Genomic DNA, 19,905 nt, shown 5'->3' on the forward strand with positions numbered 1-19,905 from the left:
TGTGTTTCTATGAATTTGACTATGCTGTATATACCTTATATAAGTAGAATCATTCAGTATTTCTTTTTGTGACTGGCTTATTTCACTTATAATGTCCTCAAGGTTCATCTATTCTGTAGGGTCTCAGAATTACCTTCTTTGTAAGGCTGAACAGTATTTCGTTGTATGTATATCCCATATTTTGTGTGTCCATTCGTCCATAAATAGACACGTGGGTTGCTTCCACCTTTTGGCTATTGTGAATAATGCTACTATGGATATAAATGTACAAATCTCTCTGAGACTTTGCTTTCAGTTCTTTAGTGTATATACCTAAAAGTAGAATTGCTGAATCAAGCGGGAATTCTCTTTTTAATATTTTGAGTAGCTGCCATACTATTTTCCAAGTGGGTACACTATTTTACATTCTTAGCAATACAGCATGTGGATTCCAATTTCTCCACATCCTTGACCATACTTATTATTTCCTTCCGTCATCCCTCCCACCCTCCCTCCCTCCTTCCTTCCTTTCCTCCCTCCCTCCCTCCTAATGAGTGATACCTCATTTTGATGTTAATTTGCATTTCCTTAATGATTAGTAATGTTGAGCATCTTTTCATATGCTTTTTGGCTATTTCTGTTATCTTTTTTTGAGAAATGTCCATTTAAGTCCTTTGCCCATTTGAAAAATAGTTTTTTCATTATTGTTGAGTGGTAGAAGTTCTTTATATATTCTGAATAGTAACCCATTATCAGGTAAATGATTTGCAAATATTTTCTCCCATTTCATAGGTTGTGTTTTCAATCTGTTGATTTTGTCCTTTGATGAAAAGCTTTAAATTTTAATGTAGTGCTTTTTATCTAGTTTTGCTTTTGTTGCCTGTTGGTTGGTGTAATATCTGAGTAATTATTGTTAAATGTAGTATCATGAAGGTTTTCCCCTGTTTTCTTGTAAGAGTTTTTTGGTTTAGGATCTTAGACTTAGATCTTTGATTCATTTTGAGTTAATTTTTGTATATGGGGTAACAAAGGTTCAGCTTGATTCCTTTTCATGTGAATATCCATTTTCCTAACACTGCTTGGTTAAGAAATTGTCCTTTCTCCATTGAATGGTCTTGGCACTCTTGTCAAAGATTATTTGAACATATATGCAAGGGTTTGTGTCTGGGCTGTCTGTACTGTTCCATTGTCTGTGTATCTGTGTTTCTACCAGTACCACACTGTTTGGCTTACTGTAGCTTCATAGTAAGTTTTGATACCCTCGGTGCCCCTGCCTCTGAGATCAGTCTTACTTGAGAATCAGACTGCTTGTGCTCATCTCCTTTTCTATTTTAGATTTTGATACTCTTGGCGTCCATTCAGTGCTTTCTTTGGAAAGATGCTTTAGCAATTTTAGTATGGTTTATATACCTGAGGAGTAAGTCAGTGTAAATTTTTTCTACTTTTAGGTTAATTTCCTTTATTAGGTATACATTCTTTGCTCAGTGTACAGTGCATGTAAATGAATTATAGTTGTTAAATTTAAAAATCAGTAAATATGTATTGTTACAATTCTTTCCTGGTATGTTAAATGCCAGCAGACCAGGTTTGAATGGGTCTCTATCTTCTCTTTTTTTTTTTTTTTTAATGAAATGTAGTCACTTTGGGGCAAAATGTTTTTGGATCTTCAAATTCGTTTCTCCTTGGTTAACCACTGGGGTTGAATGAGAAAAGGCAGAGAGTATTTAAGGGGTAAAATGGCTTTGTTACCTTTGCAACACTAGAATGGGAAACCTGAAAGCAAGCACAGAATCTGGACACTGTCGTACAACAAAAAGGAGTGTCCCCTTGGGTCCCTTGTGGGGTTCCTTGTGTTTGTGGCTTACAGTCAGGTCTCAGGGTTCTTTTTCTTCCTTTCTTCCTCTCTTTCTCTCTCGCCCTTTCTCCCTTCCTCCCTTCCTTCCTTTCTTCCTTTCTTTCTTTATGTATTGGTGTTCTAATTTGATCTTTCCATTGAGACATAGGATTCTAGAGCTAAATGATGCCTTAGAAATCATATTTTCATATCACCTCAGTTGTAAGTCACATTATTTGTTAAAGGACTGTAAGGTTACAGGCATTTATTTTAAGATCACAGGATTATAAGCATTGATTGGTTTCAAGGATAATTCTAGTCCAAATACTTGGTAGTAGGTAAAGTGTGCTCATAACATTAGTTTGTAAATTCTTTATTCCATGAGTAGTGCCCAGCCCTTCCTTGCCCTGTTTACCACCCAGATTGTGTTTTTCTCTGCTTCACGTGGAATCCTCACATGTACTCCTATATAGAATTATTGCTCAGTTTATTACTGATGGAATCCATGTTGAATTTTAGCAGATTCTTTCCCCTCGACATCTGCCTCTTTGATGGTAGCTAGGTTTACTGCTGTTCACTTATTAGTGCCCTGGGTCTTAACAGCCTTATTCAAACAAAACATCTTAAATGGAGGCATTAAAAAGGTCACAACAGTGAGCCATTTTGTAACTTTTGGTGCAATAAAATGGGTATGTTGTGTTTTGGAATATAAGACCTCTGAGTGCAGCTATTCATTTTCTTCATCTATAAAACATTTTAGAATAACAGCTTACATCTGCTTGGGGTTTAAAATTCCACGTTTTGAAGAAACATCACTGTTTTGAAACTCCAAACCAGGCATGGGGAGGGGACTCTCTCTCTGGCTGGCCCACGTCCTGTAGAAGCTGGGGCGAAGTATTTGTCTTAGTGTGGAGCCGTATTTGCTGGCAATTGCACTTTAACATGTGTGAAACACATTTTCATTATTTCTTCAGATTGTAAATGACAAGACACATTCAGTACGATTTTGGCTTGAAGAATATTGGAAACTTTTTCACACATCAGGAGTTCATCTTATGAGGAATATTTCACTACCGGAAGCCAGAAATACATTTAATTATTCAAGCATTTACAGCACATTTAATTACCTGAGACTGTCACTTAATCTTATTTTAGAAAATAAAGCTGGGATTTACCGTTGGCTCACTTTTAAAAATAAATACCCAGTGGAATAGTTTTGGCCATTTCAAATGTGTGATTTTAAAATTACTCCTTTAAATTGAAGGAACAATTTAATGACTAACTTTTAATAGAGGAAAATGGGCAAAATATTCATCTGCAGGATTCAAAATCTGGTAGTATTTATTAAGTACCAAAAAAGTGCCAATAACATACGATGTAGTTTTGTGGGTTATTTTAATCAAGAAGTGAAGAATGTTAGCATGGACCGTTACAATAAGTTATAAGGTCTTTTTTCTTCTTATAAATGTGAGATACTTATATTCTTGTTAAAATGTGATATATTTACATTTGGGAGGAGAGAGTACGAAGAAGAAAATTAAAGTCATGTATTATCCCACTAACTTTTAGTCCTCTTGGATATTTTATTACATTCTATCAATTTTCACAAATTTAGAAAAGCTTTTAGAAAACTATAGTCAGTTTTTAGAGTTCTTGATAATTTATTTGAAAACACAGGACTTCAGTGTCGGAATGGACGGGGTCGGATGCTTGTGTTGTCAGAAAAACTAAACTAAATTTGATATCTGTTATGAAACTGTGATGTATGGGCTGGGGTGCTGTTTATTTATGAAGCTGACAGACTTCTCTGAGATTCTAGTTTGTCAACTTAAACTAATTTATTGACACTTCTTTTTTCCGCTCACTGCCATTTCCTGTCTGAATGGAAGACAGATTTTCTTTGTGTGGCCACTGTCAAGCCCAGGGCCATCTCTGTGCCAGCAGAATAAGAAAGATGATGCTAGACTCTTGATTTCTGATTAAATGTAAACATTTTAGAAATAGTTTAATACCCTTAACTTGTGGGAAGGTAAATACCCATGAATTCCTTCAAATTTATGTTGTGACACACACACACCCACCCATACCCATACGCATACGCATATTGTAAATGGCCATAGTCCACAGTGACTTTACATTTACAGCTGAGATGGACGCAGAGCAACAGCCCGGACCCGGCCAGGTTGAGCAGCACCATCCCTGACAGGCCCAGCGGGCAGTGAGTGGGCGTTTTTACTGCTGCTAATGGGCGGGGTCCCTTGGAGTTCAGGTGTTTTTATTTTAGGAAACAGGGAGGTGGGATTCTGTTTTAGAATTTTATCTGAGTTTAGTTAGAAGCAAATAGATGACACTGTGGGTGAATTTCTGTGTTGATAAATCCAGTTAGATGTCTTCTAGGTAGGGTAGCGGTCAGATAGGGCTCTGGAGTCAGATTGTATGGGCTTGTTACTTCCTGTGTGCCTTTAGGCAAGTTAAGCAGCATCTCTGAACCTCCTCTTATGTAAAATGGGGTTAGTAATACATGTCTTACAGGGTTGTTGTGGGGATTCAGGGAAATAAAACTTACGGAATGCTTATTGGCACAGTGCCGGACACGTGAGCTACGCTTGGTAATTCTAGCTTACTGTTACACAGCCAGCTGTGCGGCCTTCCTGTAAGCGTGGTAATTATCTCCACTCCTGGAGATGACTCCTCTCCCTGACCAGGCTGGGGACAGAAGCGGCCCCTCCGGCCCACCTCCACCCCTGTCTGTTCACAGCCCTCTCTTGTCCCAAGTTGAGAAGCTGTTCTCCCCACGCCCACTCTGTCCCCGGGGGCCTGTTGCTCAGCTTCCTTCTGTGAGAATCTGTCTCTTCTCTCTTCACTCCCCTCTCTTACCCTCCACCTGCCTTGCCCCTCCACCCACCCCTCCTCACTCCTCTCCCTTCCTGCCCCTCCCTGTCTCCCCTTTCTTCTTCCCCTGCCTTCCCCTCATCTCCCCTCTTCCCTGTCCTCCCCTCCTCCCTGCTGTCCCGCCCACCCCATTCTTTCTCCCTGTCCCCATCTCTCTTTCCAGCCCTGACACTTGGCCTGCCAAGGACAGCTCTAGCTCTGTAACAGAACAGTGTCAAGTCTTTAAAGTCTTTATTACTTGTGATGGAAAATATTTTTGTTTCTCATTTCAGTAGCCAGACCCTCTTCATATTATGTTTCTCTTTCACTTTTAAGTGGGCTTTACAGCACCATTTTATGTCCCTTGGGCTCAAAAAGTTAGTAGATTTTATTGGCAGTTCAGTTTAATTATTCTTCTAGAAACTGTGCATACTATACTGATTAATTTGTTTTTTTAATGGCAGCTTTATTATGTACATAAAGTGAAAACGAAATAATGTCTCTAAATAAGAATTATAGGTTCATATAGTAATGTTAAGCAGACTGATCATTCCTGCCCTAATTTGTTTTTTTCTTTGTTTTTCTTTTCAGATTCCTTTCTCACTGGTCCAGTTTCCCTTGTGGGAGTCCTTAAAAGTAAGTTTCCGAATCTTCATATAAAATGTCTCTCAAAGTATCATAAATATCCGCTAGTTTCAGTATGGAATAGTAGAATATAATATTGACCAGCAGTTGAAAAACTCAAAATTATTAACAGTTGGAAATACTTAATGGGTGGAATTGACATGCCGGTTGAGTCCTTCAGGCTTGTTCGGGTGTCTGTGATACTGGGCACTAAGCATGACAGGCATCACTCAAGTCCTCAGAGGTTAAGAGAAAACTTGACTTTCCTCTGTATTGTAACTCTTCTTGTACCCGGTTGAATTTTGTTTCACCTCGGGGTGGGTGGGTGTGTGTGCACACGTGCTTGCGTGCGTGTACATGTGTGTCGAGGGTAAATGGAAAAGGAAGGATGTTTGCCAGCCTAGAAGCCTCCCCTCCGCCACATCTAACGGTCGCAGGAGCAGCGGGGGGCATGGTTTCTACAGGTCACTCCCATCTTTGCTGCTCACCCGTACCCCTCCTAGGAACCCACAGGGAAAAGGAGAAGGGTGTCAGGGATTGGCAGTCAGCCTTGGGGAAGGTCACTCACATGTTTAAAAACAATTAAATGGAATTTTAAAAGGCTTTGTTCTAATAAACGTGCAGAGACACTGTTTTTCATCTCCTGGTGCAGTGGTTTTGGAAGTTTGTGGGTCATGGTATAAAATCAGAGAGAGCATCTCACGAGGTAGAGATTAGCCTTACTTTGTCCGACTTCAGCGTTGCATGTGCATCTCTATGCTAGGTTGCAGTGTGGAGTGTGTTTCTCGCTGTGGATCGTGATCAGAAGAATGTAAAGGCCCTTGTTCAAGTGAAAGTGGTTTGTAAATGACCAAGCTGTAAAATGGCCAAGTATTTTGGTAGGCATTTGGTAATACAAAAAATAAAGAAATTACTCTCATAGTTGTATAGGACTGGTAATCATGGGGTGCCCATTGAAAATGTCTTTTGAGGAATAACAGTTACTTGGACTCTGAAAAATACTCTGTTGAGGTTATGTTCTAAGGAGATAATACAATGAGATAACACATTCTTCAAAACAATAAACTCTGCTGTACTGAGTACTGAGAAATACTTCTCATCAGTGACCTGATTTTAGTAATAGTACAGTTTATTTAATGCAGGTTCTTGGGTCTTTCTTAGTTGTTCTCTTTTTGTTTTTTACTATTTCTGTGTGGTGCACAGTGAAAATGGATTTCTCCAGTACTGTTTCCAGGCGTGATGTAACAGCTATCCAATGAGAAGGTCACATTCCATAAGCATAACAGCTCTCTTTTTGTGTCATGTGACAGAAGAACAATGAAGCAACAGCTGTCCAGCAAACAAGACTCACTTTATTAGGGTGTCAGTAACGAGCATTCACATGGCTTCCGCACACCCTCTAACATCCTTGTGCCCAGGAAAGCTTTGAGGCCCAAAAAGGGGAAAAGCGTAGGACTTCTTTCTTTTCAGTATTCAGGACATTTACAGTATTCTAGCAAGTAAAGAAATGTCTAGGATTTTTCAGAACAATCAAAATTAACAATGTGGAGCTTTAACAGTTTTCTTTGAGCCAATGTTAAGATGCTATAAATATTTTTTTAAGTCAGGTTTATGGAGGAGTACTTTTCATACAGGCAAATTCATACATTGTACATTTTTGCAGGATTGGACAAATAGGGCTGCCACCTTAAACAAAATACAGAATATTTGTAGGTTTCCCTTTTCCAGAGTATCATATAAACTAGAATCACACACTACACTGTATTTTGTGCCTGGCTTCTTCCATTTAACATGATGCTTTTGAGATTTGTCCCTGTTTTATCCTAGTACAGGCAGTTTGTTCCTTGCTGGCACTGGGCAGCTAGTATTCCATTGTGTGGGTGTGCTGTCATTCGTTTAGCCTGTTACTCGTTGATACACATTTGAATTGTTTCCAGCTCTCGATGATTATGAATGAAGCTGCTGTAAATACTTGCATGTGGGTATTTGTATGGACATATGTTTTTGTTTCTCTTGGGTAAAGTACCTAGGAATGGGATTGCTGGGTCATAGGGAAAATGTAAGTTTAATTTATAAGAAGCTGTCAAAGTGTTTACCAGAGTGGCTGTACCATTTTCCAACAATGCATGAGAGTTCCAGTTGCTCCACACCCATGTCATTACTTGTTACTATTTGATTAAATAAAGGTTGAGCCGTTCTAATAGTTGTGTACTGGTATCTCGTTGTGGTTTTAATTTGCAGTTCTCTCAGGGCTAAATAGTGATGAGCATTTTTTCATATAATAGTGTTTTTTTTTTAAACATCCAGATATGAAATCACAGTGCCTTATAAAAGTAGACAGTTTTTGGCATGTCCTTTATTTTTGTAGTATTTTCTCTGTTTAAATTCACTTTTGCAACCATAGAGAGATTGCATTATGTTGAAGCTTTTTCTCTGTTACATTTATGTGGAAATAGTGCTCATAAAAATTTTTCTCAGCAAGAACTTGAGCAGATTACATGCACATTGTGCTGTAAGGAGTGACTGGAGGTAGGGGGTAGCCACTACCATCTTAAACTTACTCTGCCTACAATCAGTGGGATCACCTTCTAAAATCACCTCCTCCAGCTGTCTCCCTGATTCCTCTTCGTCCTGTTACTATTCTCCTGACTCCTCGATCTCAAAACCCAGATTAAATCTGATTGTCCGATCCTTCACGTGACATCACGCACCAGGCAGGGTTGACTCTGACTTTTAGGCACCCGTATCAAACTCTTTTATCAGATTCTTACTAACTTAGGCCTGAGCTAAGTGAATACTCATCCATTCTACGCATTGAATTTGTACGATCTTCCTTAAACATCTCTTTGGAGTTCTCAGAAATTTGTAACTTTCTAAAACTCTAAAAGATGAAGTTGTTGGAGCTCAAGGATGTCCATGCTGTGCCCTTACCTGGTTTTTCCAGCTACCTTCCCCTTATACTAATCCTTTTTTTTTCCCGCTTTCCCTCCAGTCGGAATGGCCCCTTACTGCTCCTGTTCTTTGGCTTCTTTGTGAAATGTGCTTTCGCAGGTCCAGATACTGTGCATCTTTCAAAGCCAGCTCAGTCCTGCTTTAAGTCTTCCAATCTAGACTCTGAAGATTTACCTTTATACCTAACGTTTATCTCTGTTGCCAATTGGTGTTTAATCACGTGCTGTCTTCTGTTCAAAACATCTTAGAACTAAGCCTGAGAGTATTCTAATAAGGCCTCAACCCCTCCCCCCTACAGAAAAGAGCAATGCAGGTAGTAGACCTGTATTGCCTGCCTGCGGTGTGAGCTAGTCCATTCACAGCATTTCAGAGATGAAGATGTGGCTGATGCCCCTGAGAGGCTTTCAGTCTCTCTGAGTCACGTACCCATGGATAACTCCAAGGAGCGTGTCTGTGATTGAAGACCACTCAAGGCAGCGTGGGAGCCAGCCTCCCTGACTCCCCAAGTCATGTGACTACACTACCTCGTTTATGTTTTCTTTTTTTTTTTTCAGTAGTACATATACTTATGAAGAAAAAAATTAAGATTTAGATGAAAAAAGACTAGGAATTTAAAAGAATAAATCATCATATCCAGAACCTCTGAGAAGATAATTTTACTTTAATATTTATGTTGACTTTGAAACTTTCTGGCAGCCCAACAAGAAGAGAAACATGTTAGATTACATGGTTCTATTACCTGACAAATAACCAAAGCTTATTATCGTATCTTGTCCTTGGCTCTGGATACCATCTTTTTTTTTTCTTTTAAATTGGAGTACAGTCTGTTACAGTGTGTCAATTTCTGGTATAAAGCACAATGTCCCAGGCATTCATATACATATATATATTCTTTTTCATACTCTTTTTCATTAAAGGTTATTAATTGAGATATTGAACATAGTTCTCTGTGCTATACAGAAAAACTTTTCTAAATCTATTTTTATACATAGTGGCTAACATTTGCAAATCTCAAACTCCCAAATTTATCCCTTCACACCCTCTTTCCCCAGTAACCATAAGATTGTTTCCTATGTCTGCAAGTCTGTTTCTGTTTTGTAGATGAGTTCATAGTGACTTTTTTTTTTTTAAAGATTCCGCATATGAGTGCTATCATATGTTCTTTTTCTTTCTCTTTTCTGGCTTACTTCACTTTGAATGATGATCCCTAGTTCCATCCATGTTGCTGCAAAAGGTGTTATTTTTTATGCCTGGGTAGTATTCCATTGTATAAAATACCGCAGCTTCTTTATCCAGTCATCTGGATAAAGTCATCCAGACATTTAGGTTACTTCTGTGTTTTGGCTCTTGTATATAATGCTGCTGTGAACATTGGGATGCGTGTATCTTTTCAAATCAGAGTTCCCTCTGGGTATATACCCAGAAGTGGGATTGCTAGATCATATGGTAAGTCTGTTTTTAGTTTTTTGAGGAATCTCCATACTGTTTTCATCATGGCTGCACCAAACTACATTCTGACCAGCAGTGTAGGAGGATTATTTTTTTTCCACACCCTCTCCAGCATTTATTGTTCATGGACTTTTGAATGATGGCCATTGTGATTGCTGTGAGGTGATAACCTCATTGTAGTTTTGATTTGCATTTCTCTGATATTTAGCAATATTGAGCATTTTTTTCATGTGCCTATTGGCCATTTGTAGATCTTCATTGGAGAATTGCTTGTTTAGTTCTTCTGCCCATTTTTTGATTGGGTTGTTTATTTTTTTGTTATCAAGTTGTATGAGCTGTTTGTATATTCTGGAAATTAAGCCTTTGTCAGTCACATCATTTGCAGATATTTTCTCCCATCCATAGGTTTTCTTTTTGTTTTGCTTATGATTTCCTTTGCAAAAGATTTTAAGTTTAATTAGGTCCCATTTGTTTATTTTTGGTCTTCTTTCTATTGCCTAGGTAGACTGCCCTAGGAGAGCATTGCTAAGATTTATGTCAGAGAATGTTTTGCCTATGTTTTCTTCAAGGAGGTTTATTGTGTCTTGTTTTATATTTAAGTCTTTAAGCCATTTTGAGTTTATTTTTGTGTAATAAATAAACTGTGTGAGGGAGTGTATGGTCTTCATATTGTAGATGTAAAACTGAAGAAGAGTTTGAGCGCCTTGCCCAAGGCTGCAGGAATGAATATTCAGTGTTAAGGGGACTTCCAGGACTTGAACCCAGGCAGTCTGATTCTAGAGTTGATGTTCTTAATCATTTTACATATAACTTTGCCCAGTAGCTCACCATGTCTTTAATAATATTGCTGTTTTGTACGCTTAAAAGTTGGTAAAAAGTTGAGGTTGTATTATATCAAATCAGCTTGTTTAAGGTGTTTCTGCAAATTGTGTTGATACTTTAACTTGATGGCATAAAACCTAAAATCCCTGACTACCATGTTTCTTAGAAAACCGCCCCTCCGACCTCATTCTCCGGCACTCAGGCAGGGATTAAACAGTGTTCACTCAGGAAGGACTCAGCGTCAGTGCCTGACACCGCGGAGCACAGATAGTTACTGGGGATGTGTGGAGCCAGACCGCATTTTCCCATGTGTTTGTGTTTCAATTCCTTAGGGCTTTGCTCTTTAGAGGAAGGGACTTTGTCTTCTGATCATTTTTATTTATGTTTATGTTCTTTATAATTCTGTCTTTTACACAGCAGGTGTTTATAACTTTACTAATTGTTTGAAGGTTAACATTCTTTCTTTTTGAAGGTCAGTGCAAAGTTGGGTAACTGTATACAATAACTGTTTTATTTATAATTACTTACTTTTAGAAGTATGACCACAGCTATAACATACACACGTACGCTTACTGAGCCTTAGATAAACAGTGCACGTATTTTGAGAGGATATGATAAAATTTCCTGTAAGAATGTCACATTTGTTCTAGTATCTGTATGTCTAACGTCAGTGTTAGTGCGGTGTAGAGGATTGTTGAGAATGTTGTCAGGTCTAAATAGTTTTGCTCCTAGCCACAATGGTAACGAGTACAAGAGTAAACATGAGTGTGTGAGATTTTTATTGTACTAAGCTTGTACCCTAAATTACATAGCACGTGTCAACATGGAAGAAAATCCCTGAAAATAAGAGCAAAATATTTTTATGTCCAGACTACCAGCAAAGTCACAGCCTGAGATGCTGATTAGGATTTTAGCAAAATCACATTATAATGAAGCAGCCATCTTTTAACGAAGCAGCCATCTTTTAACAACTCAAAAAACAGGAGAACTTTTGAATTTCTTAAAGACAGATAGTGAAAAAGACGACAAAGAAAAACTGAGTACGGGAGGAGGGACGTCGTGTATAGCGAAGGCCTGGCAGACTGGATGGAAACCGTGTGGCTTCTGGGGCCGGGATCCCTGTCTCGTCTCCTCCTCTCGACGCGTGTGCTCTGCTGCCCGGCGTCCTGCTGTAGTTACAGGAATCTACTACGTTCCTTGCTGTTTTCATTACTGTCGCCCAAGTTAAGGTTTAACCGTGCCTCCTGGGTCCCACAGCCTCCAGGGTAGTAGGTTAGGGTCCTTTATCATACAACAGTGAAAAATACATCAGGATTCCTCTTTTGTCTTCTTCCTTTTGGACGCTTCTCTTCTGCCTTTGCAGGTGTGTGACTAAAATGAGATAAATATGATCAATTAGCTACAACATTCCTGTGATGAGTCATATTGACTTATTTTTTGGCTGAGACAAAGTGTGAGAAAGAGGGGAATGCACCACACTTTGTTTTAACCAGATTATCACATATATACTAAGAAGCACTTTTTACAAGTGCCTGTAACGACTCCTAGTTCCTTTGGAAATAGAAAACCCTGCTAGTCTTTGATTTCAAGGGAGCCATCTGTAGATTACACCTAACTCCTTTAAAAAACGGGGAGAAAGAAGAGCTTTGTTTCTCTTTGTTCTTCAGACCTGCTTCCTGGTTGTTTGTGAGTATATGTGGAGTGTGTCTGGTATGTGTAATGTAAATATGAGATAGGATAATATTTGTGCTGCTCTGGTCTCGCTGTCTCAGCCATCACCAGTTGATCATAGCCCTCCTTCCAGTTGTACCTAAACCAAACCTTGGGATGATCTTAGCACTGCTCACGGGAAAGCCGTATTAAGTTGTGAAGTTAAGAAGAGATTAATCCTTGAGGTGGAACCTGTTGGCTGTTTCTGGTTTGTATGACTCTCTACTGAGGCAGGAATGAATATTTTGGATTATGATGTTTGGCCAGTTTGTTTCCCTCATTCTCTACACAAGGGTAAAGTTATGCAACACTTCTTACATTGTAGGTGTTCATATAGGCACTAAGTATTTGCCTGCCTTCTTTGTATAGGGAACTGTGCAAGGCCCTGTGGTCATGAGGTCCCTGACCTGTAGAATCAGGGATCCAATGAGAGAGCTTTTGAAGGTTAAGGAAAGCAAGTGACTGCTCGTCACTCGTATTTCTGGGCGCTTTTGAGGAGGGAGGCTTGTCCGTGCGCCTGTTTCCGGGTGAATGGAGCTTGTTAGTGCGAGCCCCTCAGCTCTTCCCTGTGCACCATTTTTGATAAAAAATCTTTTTTTTTAAAAGATTGTTCCATATTTAAACATTAGCAAGCCAAGTGTGCCTTTCCAGGCAGAGGTATGAAAAATAATTACACCTTTTCTTGTTGACTGAAAACTTAAATCATACAATAATTTTGTCTTATGGTAACTGTTAGTGATATTTTTAGATATTGTTAGCATGAGTGGGACCTTCAGTCCCTGCCCAAAACTAATAAAAGACATCAAACAACAGATCCAGGAAGCTCAGAGAACCCCCAGTTGGAATCAGCACCTCCCCAATGAAATCTAGCCATGCATATCCAAAAATATTACTTTGTAGTTGTAAAACCTATCTTTCAGCAAACTCAGCATTTGAGCCCATTTGCTCAAGAATAATAAATGAAATTTCTTTTCCTAAATTACCAGCACAATTGTTCATTAAAGACTTTTTCACAGGTTCTTACTACCTTTACCAAAGATATTTTACTTGTCTAGAAGGTGTCTAAATATCTCAACCAACAAATACACAGTTTAATCAAAAACAAGGTACAGGTTAACCACACAATGTTGGTGCTATTTACACGTCTTAGAATAGTTTCAATCCAACTGCCTTAGCCTCAGTACTGTGTTTCCTAATTATTACTTAGTTGAATCCAGTTTTAATTATGAAACCTAGTTCTTTTTAAGAGAAGTTCATTTTGGCCCGTTAGCCACTTGGTTATATTGCTACAGCCCTGGTCTGGCAGAAGTGAAAGCTTAATCATGGTTTCCAATTATGTTTAATATTCTTTTCAGTTTAAAACTTTGCTTTGAGAACCTCTTAAAGTCATGTTAGTATACGAGAACTTCACAGAGAGATGGTTCATTTAATGGAATAATAAAATTATAGGCAACTGTCGTTTTGGTTGTTTCTAAAAGTATATATGCCAGAGCTGCACAGTTGCTTGATCAGGTACAGTGAGGAGAGCAGGTGCATGGAATTGTCTGCTGGCTTTAATGTGTTATGAAATTCTGGTGCTGGACGGACAGCAGTGAGACCTAACACGGAAGATTGTCTTTTCTGTTTTCTTAAATAAATTATCATCCATTATCATGATGTTACTACTCTGGAACTGAGTAGAAGATTCAGTACACATACCTGTTGCACCGTAAAAGTCATGTGGTAAAGTTTCATAATCTTGCAAGATCGGAAGCCATGTGACTACTTTGAGTACAACAACTGAAGAAGTTCCAAATGTAAGTTCCCTGCACTGTCGTTTTCAATTTGTTGTTCATCTTTAGACAACAGTGCACATTCGGGTGGGTGTTCCAAAGCCATAAACACAGTCTTCTCTTCATGCTGTACTTCAGGAGAAGACAGCCGGCCCAGGCTTGGATGCCCAGCCATTTCCTCGTATTGGGCCTGGTGTTTTCTCCCTGTCCTGGGAATGCATACTGCTGCTGTTCCCCTGGTGGGGGTGTGGGGGGAGCCTCGAAATTACTCCATGCTGTTCTTCATCTGCCTTGAGCTGTGAGTGAAGATTCACTTGGCAGTTAGAACAACTTGATTGTTTCTGTAGCAACACCGCTAAGTATTGAGGATTTCTCCTAAGGTTAATAGAAATAGCATTAATTGAAAAAAAAAAAAAACAGCCTTGATCAAAACTTGAAGAACCTTTAAACAATATAAATTGTGAAATTCAATTAAGGTCTGTATCTTAGTAATATTGGACCTATTTTTATTTCCTGTTTTCATGATTAACTTGGGTTACATAAGACGCCAACATTAGGGGAACCTGGGTGAAGGAGGAATGTGGAATTTCCACTATTTTTGTAACTTTTCTGTAAGTCTAAAATTATTTCAGGATGAAATTTTCTGTATAAGCTATTAGAAACCACTTCCAATCATTCTGTATTAAACAGGCTTACAAAAAGCTCCCAGAAGTGAAATGAGTAACATTTCTGACTGCCACTCTCATTATTTGCAACGTCTCATCAACATGAGATATAAACAGATGTGTGTGGATTCATCTGAAAATTTCATTTTTTTATTTGAAAAGAAAACAGAAACAGGACTTTGAATTAGGATAAATAAGCAAACAATATATAAAGCATGATCACTCGTGTTTTTCAGTCTTATTTAAGTATCACATCAGTTGAGAGCCCAACATTGTGTTTCTTCACATTTGGACCTCCTTTATTCTCCCCCCGACCCCAGTCATTTACTTGCCTTTACAAGCACGATCATTCAGCCTTGCGCCAATGGAAATACTTATTTAGGTTGGGAAATTATGGCAAATTAAAAGCTTTTGGTGTTCAGACAGGGCCAAAAGAAAAAAAATCCGCCATTACAAACCCACATGATTTAAACAAGTTTTATTGATATAAAAATACTTTCTTTAATAACCTGCATATTATGATGTAGCTTGATTAGAATTTGAGCTGTGTATTGAGGAATCTTATAAATGTTGCATATATACTGTTCTGTCTACAGGACACGTGGCTTTGTGGGGACCATAACTACCAGCCTCAGTTCCCCCCACTTTCTATCTGTATGACCTCAGGCAAGCTACTTGACATCTGTTGGCACCACTCTGTACCTTTTTATGGGTAATAATACACACTTCCAAAAGTAAATGAGAAATGTGAAATCTTTTGCAGAGTTCCTGGATCATGCTAGGCACTCAGCAAGTAGTAATTAATACTGTCGGTAGCAGTTGTTCATCCTGCTGCGTACACTACATCTTTGTTACCTTTTCCAACCTAGTCTTAAGTTATTTAAAACTCATTAGCAATCATATCACACTTCCTGTGAGTAGTCTTTCCTGTCTACAGCCAGTTGTGTGTTGATCACAATCCCCCATCCCTCCATCTGTTGTGGGCCTGTGTGTAATTTCAAAATACTGTCATAATTCATATGCAGTACTTTTTTACCAGTCAGAGCCTTTTCATTATTCTTGTTGCTGTTTAATGAATTTAAAGTTGCTCCCAAGAGAATCATTTGTATATAGCACTCATATTTTTAGCTTGGTCTCAATATTACTTTTCCAAAGTTTCTGTACTCAAACAGTTCCTCATTAAGAAAAGTTACAAACTCGTATTATTTAAAGCAAGTTGTTTTGGATGTTGACAGAATTTGTTTATTCACTTGGATATTTTAATATCATTCTAGGAAAAATTATGATCTCTCTGGAAGTGAAGTGTCTTATAAATACCATTCTGTTTGCTGTCGGGAGAGCTGTAACACACAGATGCCAAGTCCAAGGGTTTCTACACTCTGTACCAGATTGTCTCATTCAGAGCCCAGTTCTGCTCCTAACTACCTATTTAAACTTTGGCAAAGTACTTAATTCCTCTGAGCCTCCACTTCCTTGTCTGTAAAATGAGGATAAAATGGCACATACCTGAGAAGATTGTGGTTAGGATTACATGAGTTAATACGTGTAAAGTGTTCGGTGCCTGGAGCGTAGTAAGTTCTGTGTAAGTGTGCGTGGTGGTTGCTGGTGTAATCATTACTTCTCTTATGCTCTGCGTTTGCCATGGAAGTTTCTCACTTGATTTTAAACCTTTGGGTTCTAGAGATTTTTGTTTATTTGTTTAAGGTATTTATTAGTATCCTTTTAAATACAAAATGATTTCTTTATATGCTCTTGGACTAAATCCTTCTGGCCAGGTGATAGTGGAAAGCTATGCTTATCTCTGGAGATTCTATTTTTAAAACTGAGTCTTCAGCCATCTGAGTCTATTTTGATCCAATGTTTTTTTCCCCCTGGCAACCAATTTTTTTCCTCCCTAGATTACAGCAGGCACCTCTGAAGCCTTCTCCATCACCTCCCTTGTGTCTGTTATAACCCTCTTCTGTCCTCATTTGATCCCCATCAGCTATTAGAGTGGAGAGGGGTCGGGGGCTGTTTTTCCCTGGACCCTGTGCTGCCTGACACCTAGTAGGTATTCAGTAAATGTTGAATTTATGAGTTACGTAGTGTTTTTGATTTTCTTCTCCCACATTACATGTAATGCACATCTTATTTGTTCTTTATTTCTGCATATAAATTCAGCATTATTTGTAGTAGTTTAAGCAATATTGGTAGTATTTCAAGTCTGTTTGGAGTAAACTTCTACTTTTTGGAATCCTTGAAGGTATGACCTTCATTCATTGCCAAAACTTTTATTTTATGTTTTGTATCCATTTCTAAAAAGTCAGCAAAGTAAACAATGGTGTTAAAATTGGCATTGGCCTGATAAAATACACATTTTGCCACCTTCAAAGTAGAAAGGTGCTGTCCTACAATTTTGTTTCTTATGCTGTCTCCAGTGCTCATATGAGCTCTGGAGAAAATGTGTTTTCTCCAAAAGCACACAGATATATTTGCGAACATTCTAGCATTTAACTGGGGGGAGTGGGGGGAATAAACAAATACTACGCTGAATGGCAAAACTATCTTTAGGAAGCTGTTTGTGGTAAAACCTTTTTTTTAGCCCATCTGCTTCCATAAGTGAAGTTACAAATATCTATTTGATACCTGCACTTTTAGTCCAGTGAGTTTACTAAATACACTCTCCAAGTAACTGTTCTCATTAGTCGGTTGGAAGGAAATGTTGGAGTCCTCAGACACCACACATTATTATATATCTGACTTGTTAGGTACTTAGCATAGTTGGGTGTCTGACTTAAGAAAAGTTGTTAAAGTTGACAAGCAGGGCCATATATGCCTTGGTTTGTATATGGGGCCTCTTCTCCATATTTGAAGCCACCCTCTTAAACCTCCAGGTGTGTTTTCAGGGGGAAGGAATCGAGAGTGGAAGATGGGTAGTAACTTTGTTGCTGTTCTTTCAGTTGTGGTACATTTCATCATCCATAAAAATGTCATGCTGCCATCAATAGGTCATACTATTCTAACCACTGTAATTTATATGTTCAAGGGGTCTGTTTTCTCATCATTATTTGCAGTACCTACTGTTATGTTAGAGGTCCTACCCAGTGCAGTAAGACAAGAAAAAGTAATGAAGGGCAATAACCCAAATTGAATAGGAAGAAGTAAAACTGTTTTTATTCATAGACAACATGATCACCCATGTAGAAAATTTGATGACATCTGCAAAGATGCTGCTAGAGCTGATAAATTTAGCAGGGTTACAGGATGCAAGGTCAGTATGGAAAAAATCAATTGTATCTCTGCATATTAAGCAACACACAATTGGAAACGGAAATTTTTTTAAAAAGCAATAACATTTATAATAGCATCAAAAACATGAAATACTTAGGGATAAAGCTGACAATACACGTGCAAGACCTGTATACTGAAAACTACAAAACAGTGTTGACAGAAAGCAGTGGAGGCCTCAGTAAATGGAGAGATGCCACATGTTTATGGGGCGGAGAACTCACTATTATTAGCACCTCTGTTCTCTCCAGAGTGATTGATAGATTCATTGCAACGCAGATCAAAAACTCAGCAGGCTGTTTTGTAGGAATTGATAAGCTGATTCTAAAACTCCCATGGAAGTGCAGAGAATCTAGGATAGTCACAAAAGCTTTTGAAAAAGAACAAAGTTGGAGAACTAACACTACCTGATCTCAAGATTTATTTTAAAGCTAACGTAGTCAAGAAAGTGTTGAATTGGTATCAGTATAGGTCTGTAGATGAGAGCAAAATAGAGAGTCCAGAAATTGATCCACACATCTATGGGCAACTGATTTTTGACAAAACTGAAAAGGCAGTTCACTGGAGAAGGGGTAATCTCCAGTTGCTGGGACAATTGCATATCCATGTATCAAAACGAAACAAAACAAAAGAACTTCAATGCAAACCTTGTTGCTTACCTAAAATTCAACTGAAAATGGTAGACTAAATGTAAAACCGAAAGACATAAAATTTCTAGAAGAAAACATGAGTGAAAAATCTTTGTGATATGAGTTGGGCAGAGATTTCTTAGATATATCACCAAATGCAAGATCTGTTAAAGGATAATTTGGACTTGAAAATTAGATCTGTTCTTTGATGGACACTATATGAGGCAACAAAGCAGAGACTAGGAGAAAGTAATTTGCAAGTGACTTGGAGGTAGAATATATATAAAGGACTCTCAAAACTCAGTAAGTAGAAAAATGGACAACCCAATTAAAATGTTTGAAACATGAGGGACATTTCACTACAGAAGATATGCTATGCATGGCAAAAATGTACCTGAGAAGACAGCTCAACATCATTAGTCATTCTAGAAGTGCATACTAAAACCAGGATGCTACATACCAGTTTAAATGGTTAAATTTTAAAAATACTGACAACACCAAGTGTTAGCGAGGATATAAAGAAACTGGAACTGGTCTGACTGTAAAATGGTACAACCACTTTCTAAAACAATTTGGTAGTTTCTTAACAAGTTAAACATAAACCTGCCATGTGGCCTAGCCATTTCACTCGCAGGTATTTCCACAAGAGAAATGAAGGCATGTGTCTGTATGAAGACATGAATATAAATGTTCATAGCAACTGTATTTGTAATGTCCAAGTGCTGGGAAAGTCCCAGATGTGCATCAGTTGGCAGATACATGAACAGATAATGATACAGCTACACAATAGAATATTACTTACCGGGTAAAAAGGAACGAACGGGTAATCTCCACAAAACATGAATGAATTGTACAAAAATTCTGAAGGAAAGAATTCTGGTTAAAGACATGAAGGTATAATTACATCAGTATAAAGTTCTGGAAAGGCACACTCACCTAGAGGGACAGATCAGATTGTTCAGGGGGTGGCAAGGCCAGGCAGGGAAGAGGGACGGCAGAGGGATGCAGGAATACTTTTTTGGAGTGACGGATATGTTCACTGCCCTACTTGTGATGATTTCACGTGTATGTGTGGCAAACTGCATGCTTTAAATACGTGTAGTTTATTGGATATCAGTTGTATCTCAGTAAAGCTAAAAACAAAGAGTGCAGGCTGTGCTGTTAGAAAGCCTTGCGGGGAGAGGATCAGAACAGGACCCCCTCTAAGGGTGGTTGTGAGGACTGGGTTTCAGTACTGGTTCCGAGATTAGACCGGGGCCTGACTCAGCGCTGTTCACCATTTGACATGCCTGTATCTTGTTGTCTGCTGGATCGTAAACTCAGCAAGCAAG

At 38.5% G+C, this 19,905-nt stretch overlaps 1 protein-coding gene across 7 annotated transcripts in view; it reads left to right on the forward strand.

Moving 5' to 3' along the window:
- Positions 1 to 19,905, forward strand: part of SLC25A26 (solute carrier family 25 member 26) — a 115,759-nt gene that overhangs the window by 83,621 nt on the left and 12,233 nt on the right. For all 7 annotated transcript variants that reach the window (XM_072941648.1, XM_072941647.1, XM_072941649.1 and 4 more), the window contains one exon: positions 5,276 to 5,320. In XM_072941648.1, coding sequence (XP_072797749.1) covers positions 5,276 to 5,320 — 45 coding nt within the window. The remainder of the gene's footprint in view (positions 1 to 5,275; positions 5,321 to 19,905) is intronic.

Source organism: Vicugna pacos, chromosome 17 (genome assembly GCF_048564905.1).
Source record: "Vicugna pacos chromosome 17, VicPac4, whole genome shotgun sequence".
Lineage (NCBI taxonomy): Eukaryota > Metazoa > Chordata > Mammalia > Artiodactyla > Camelidae > Vicugna > Vicugna pacos.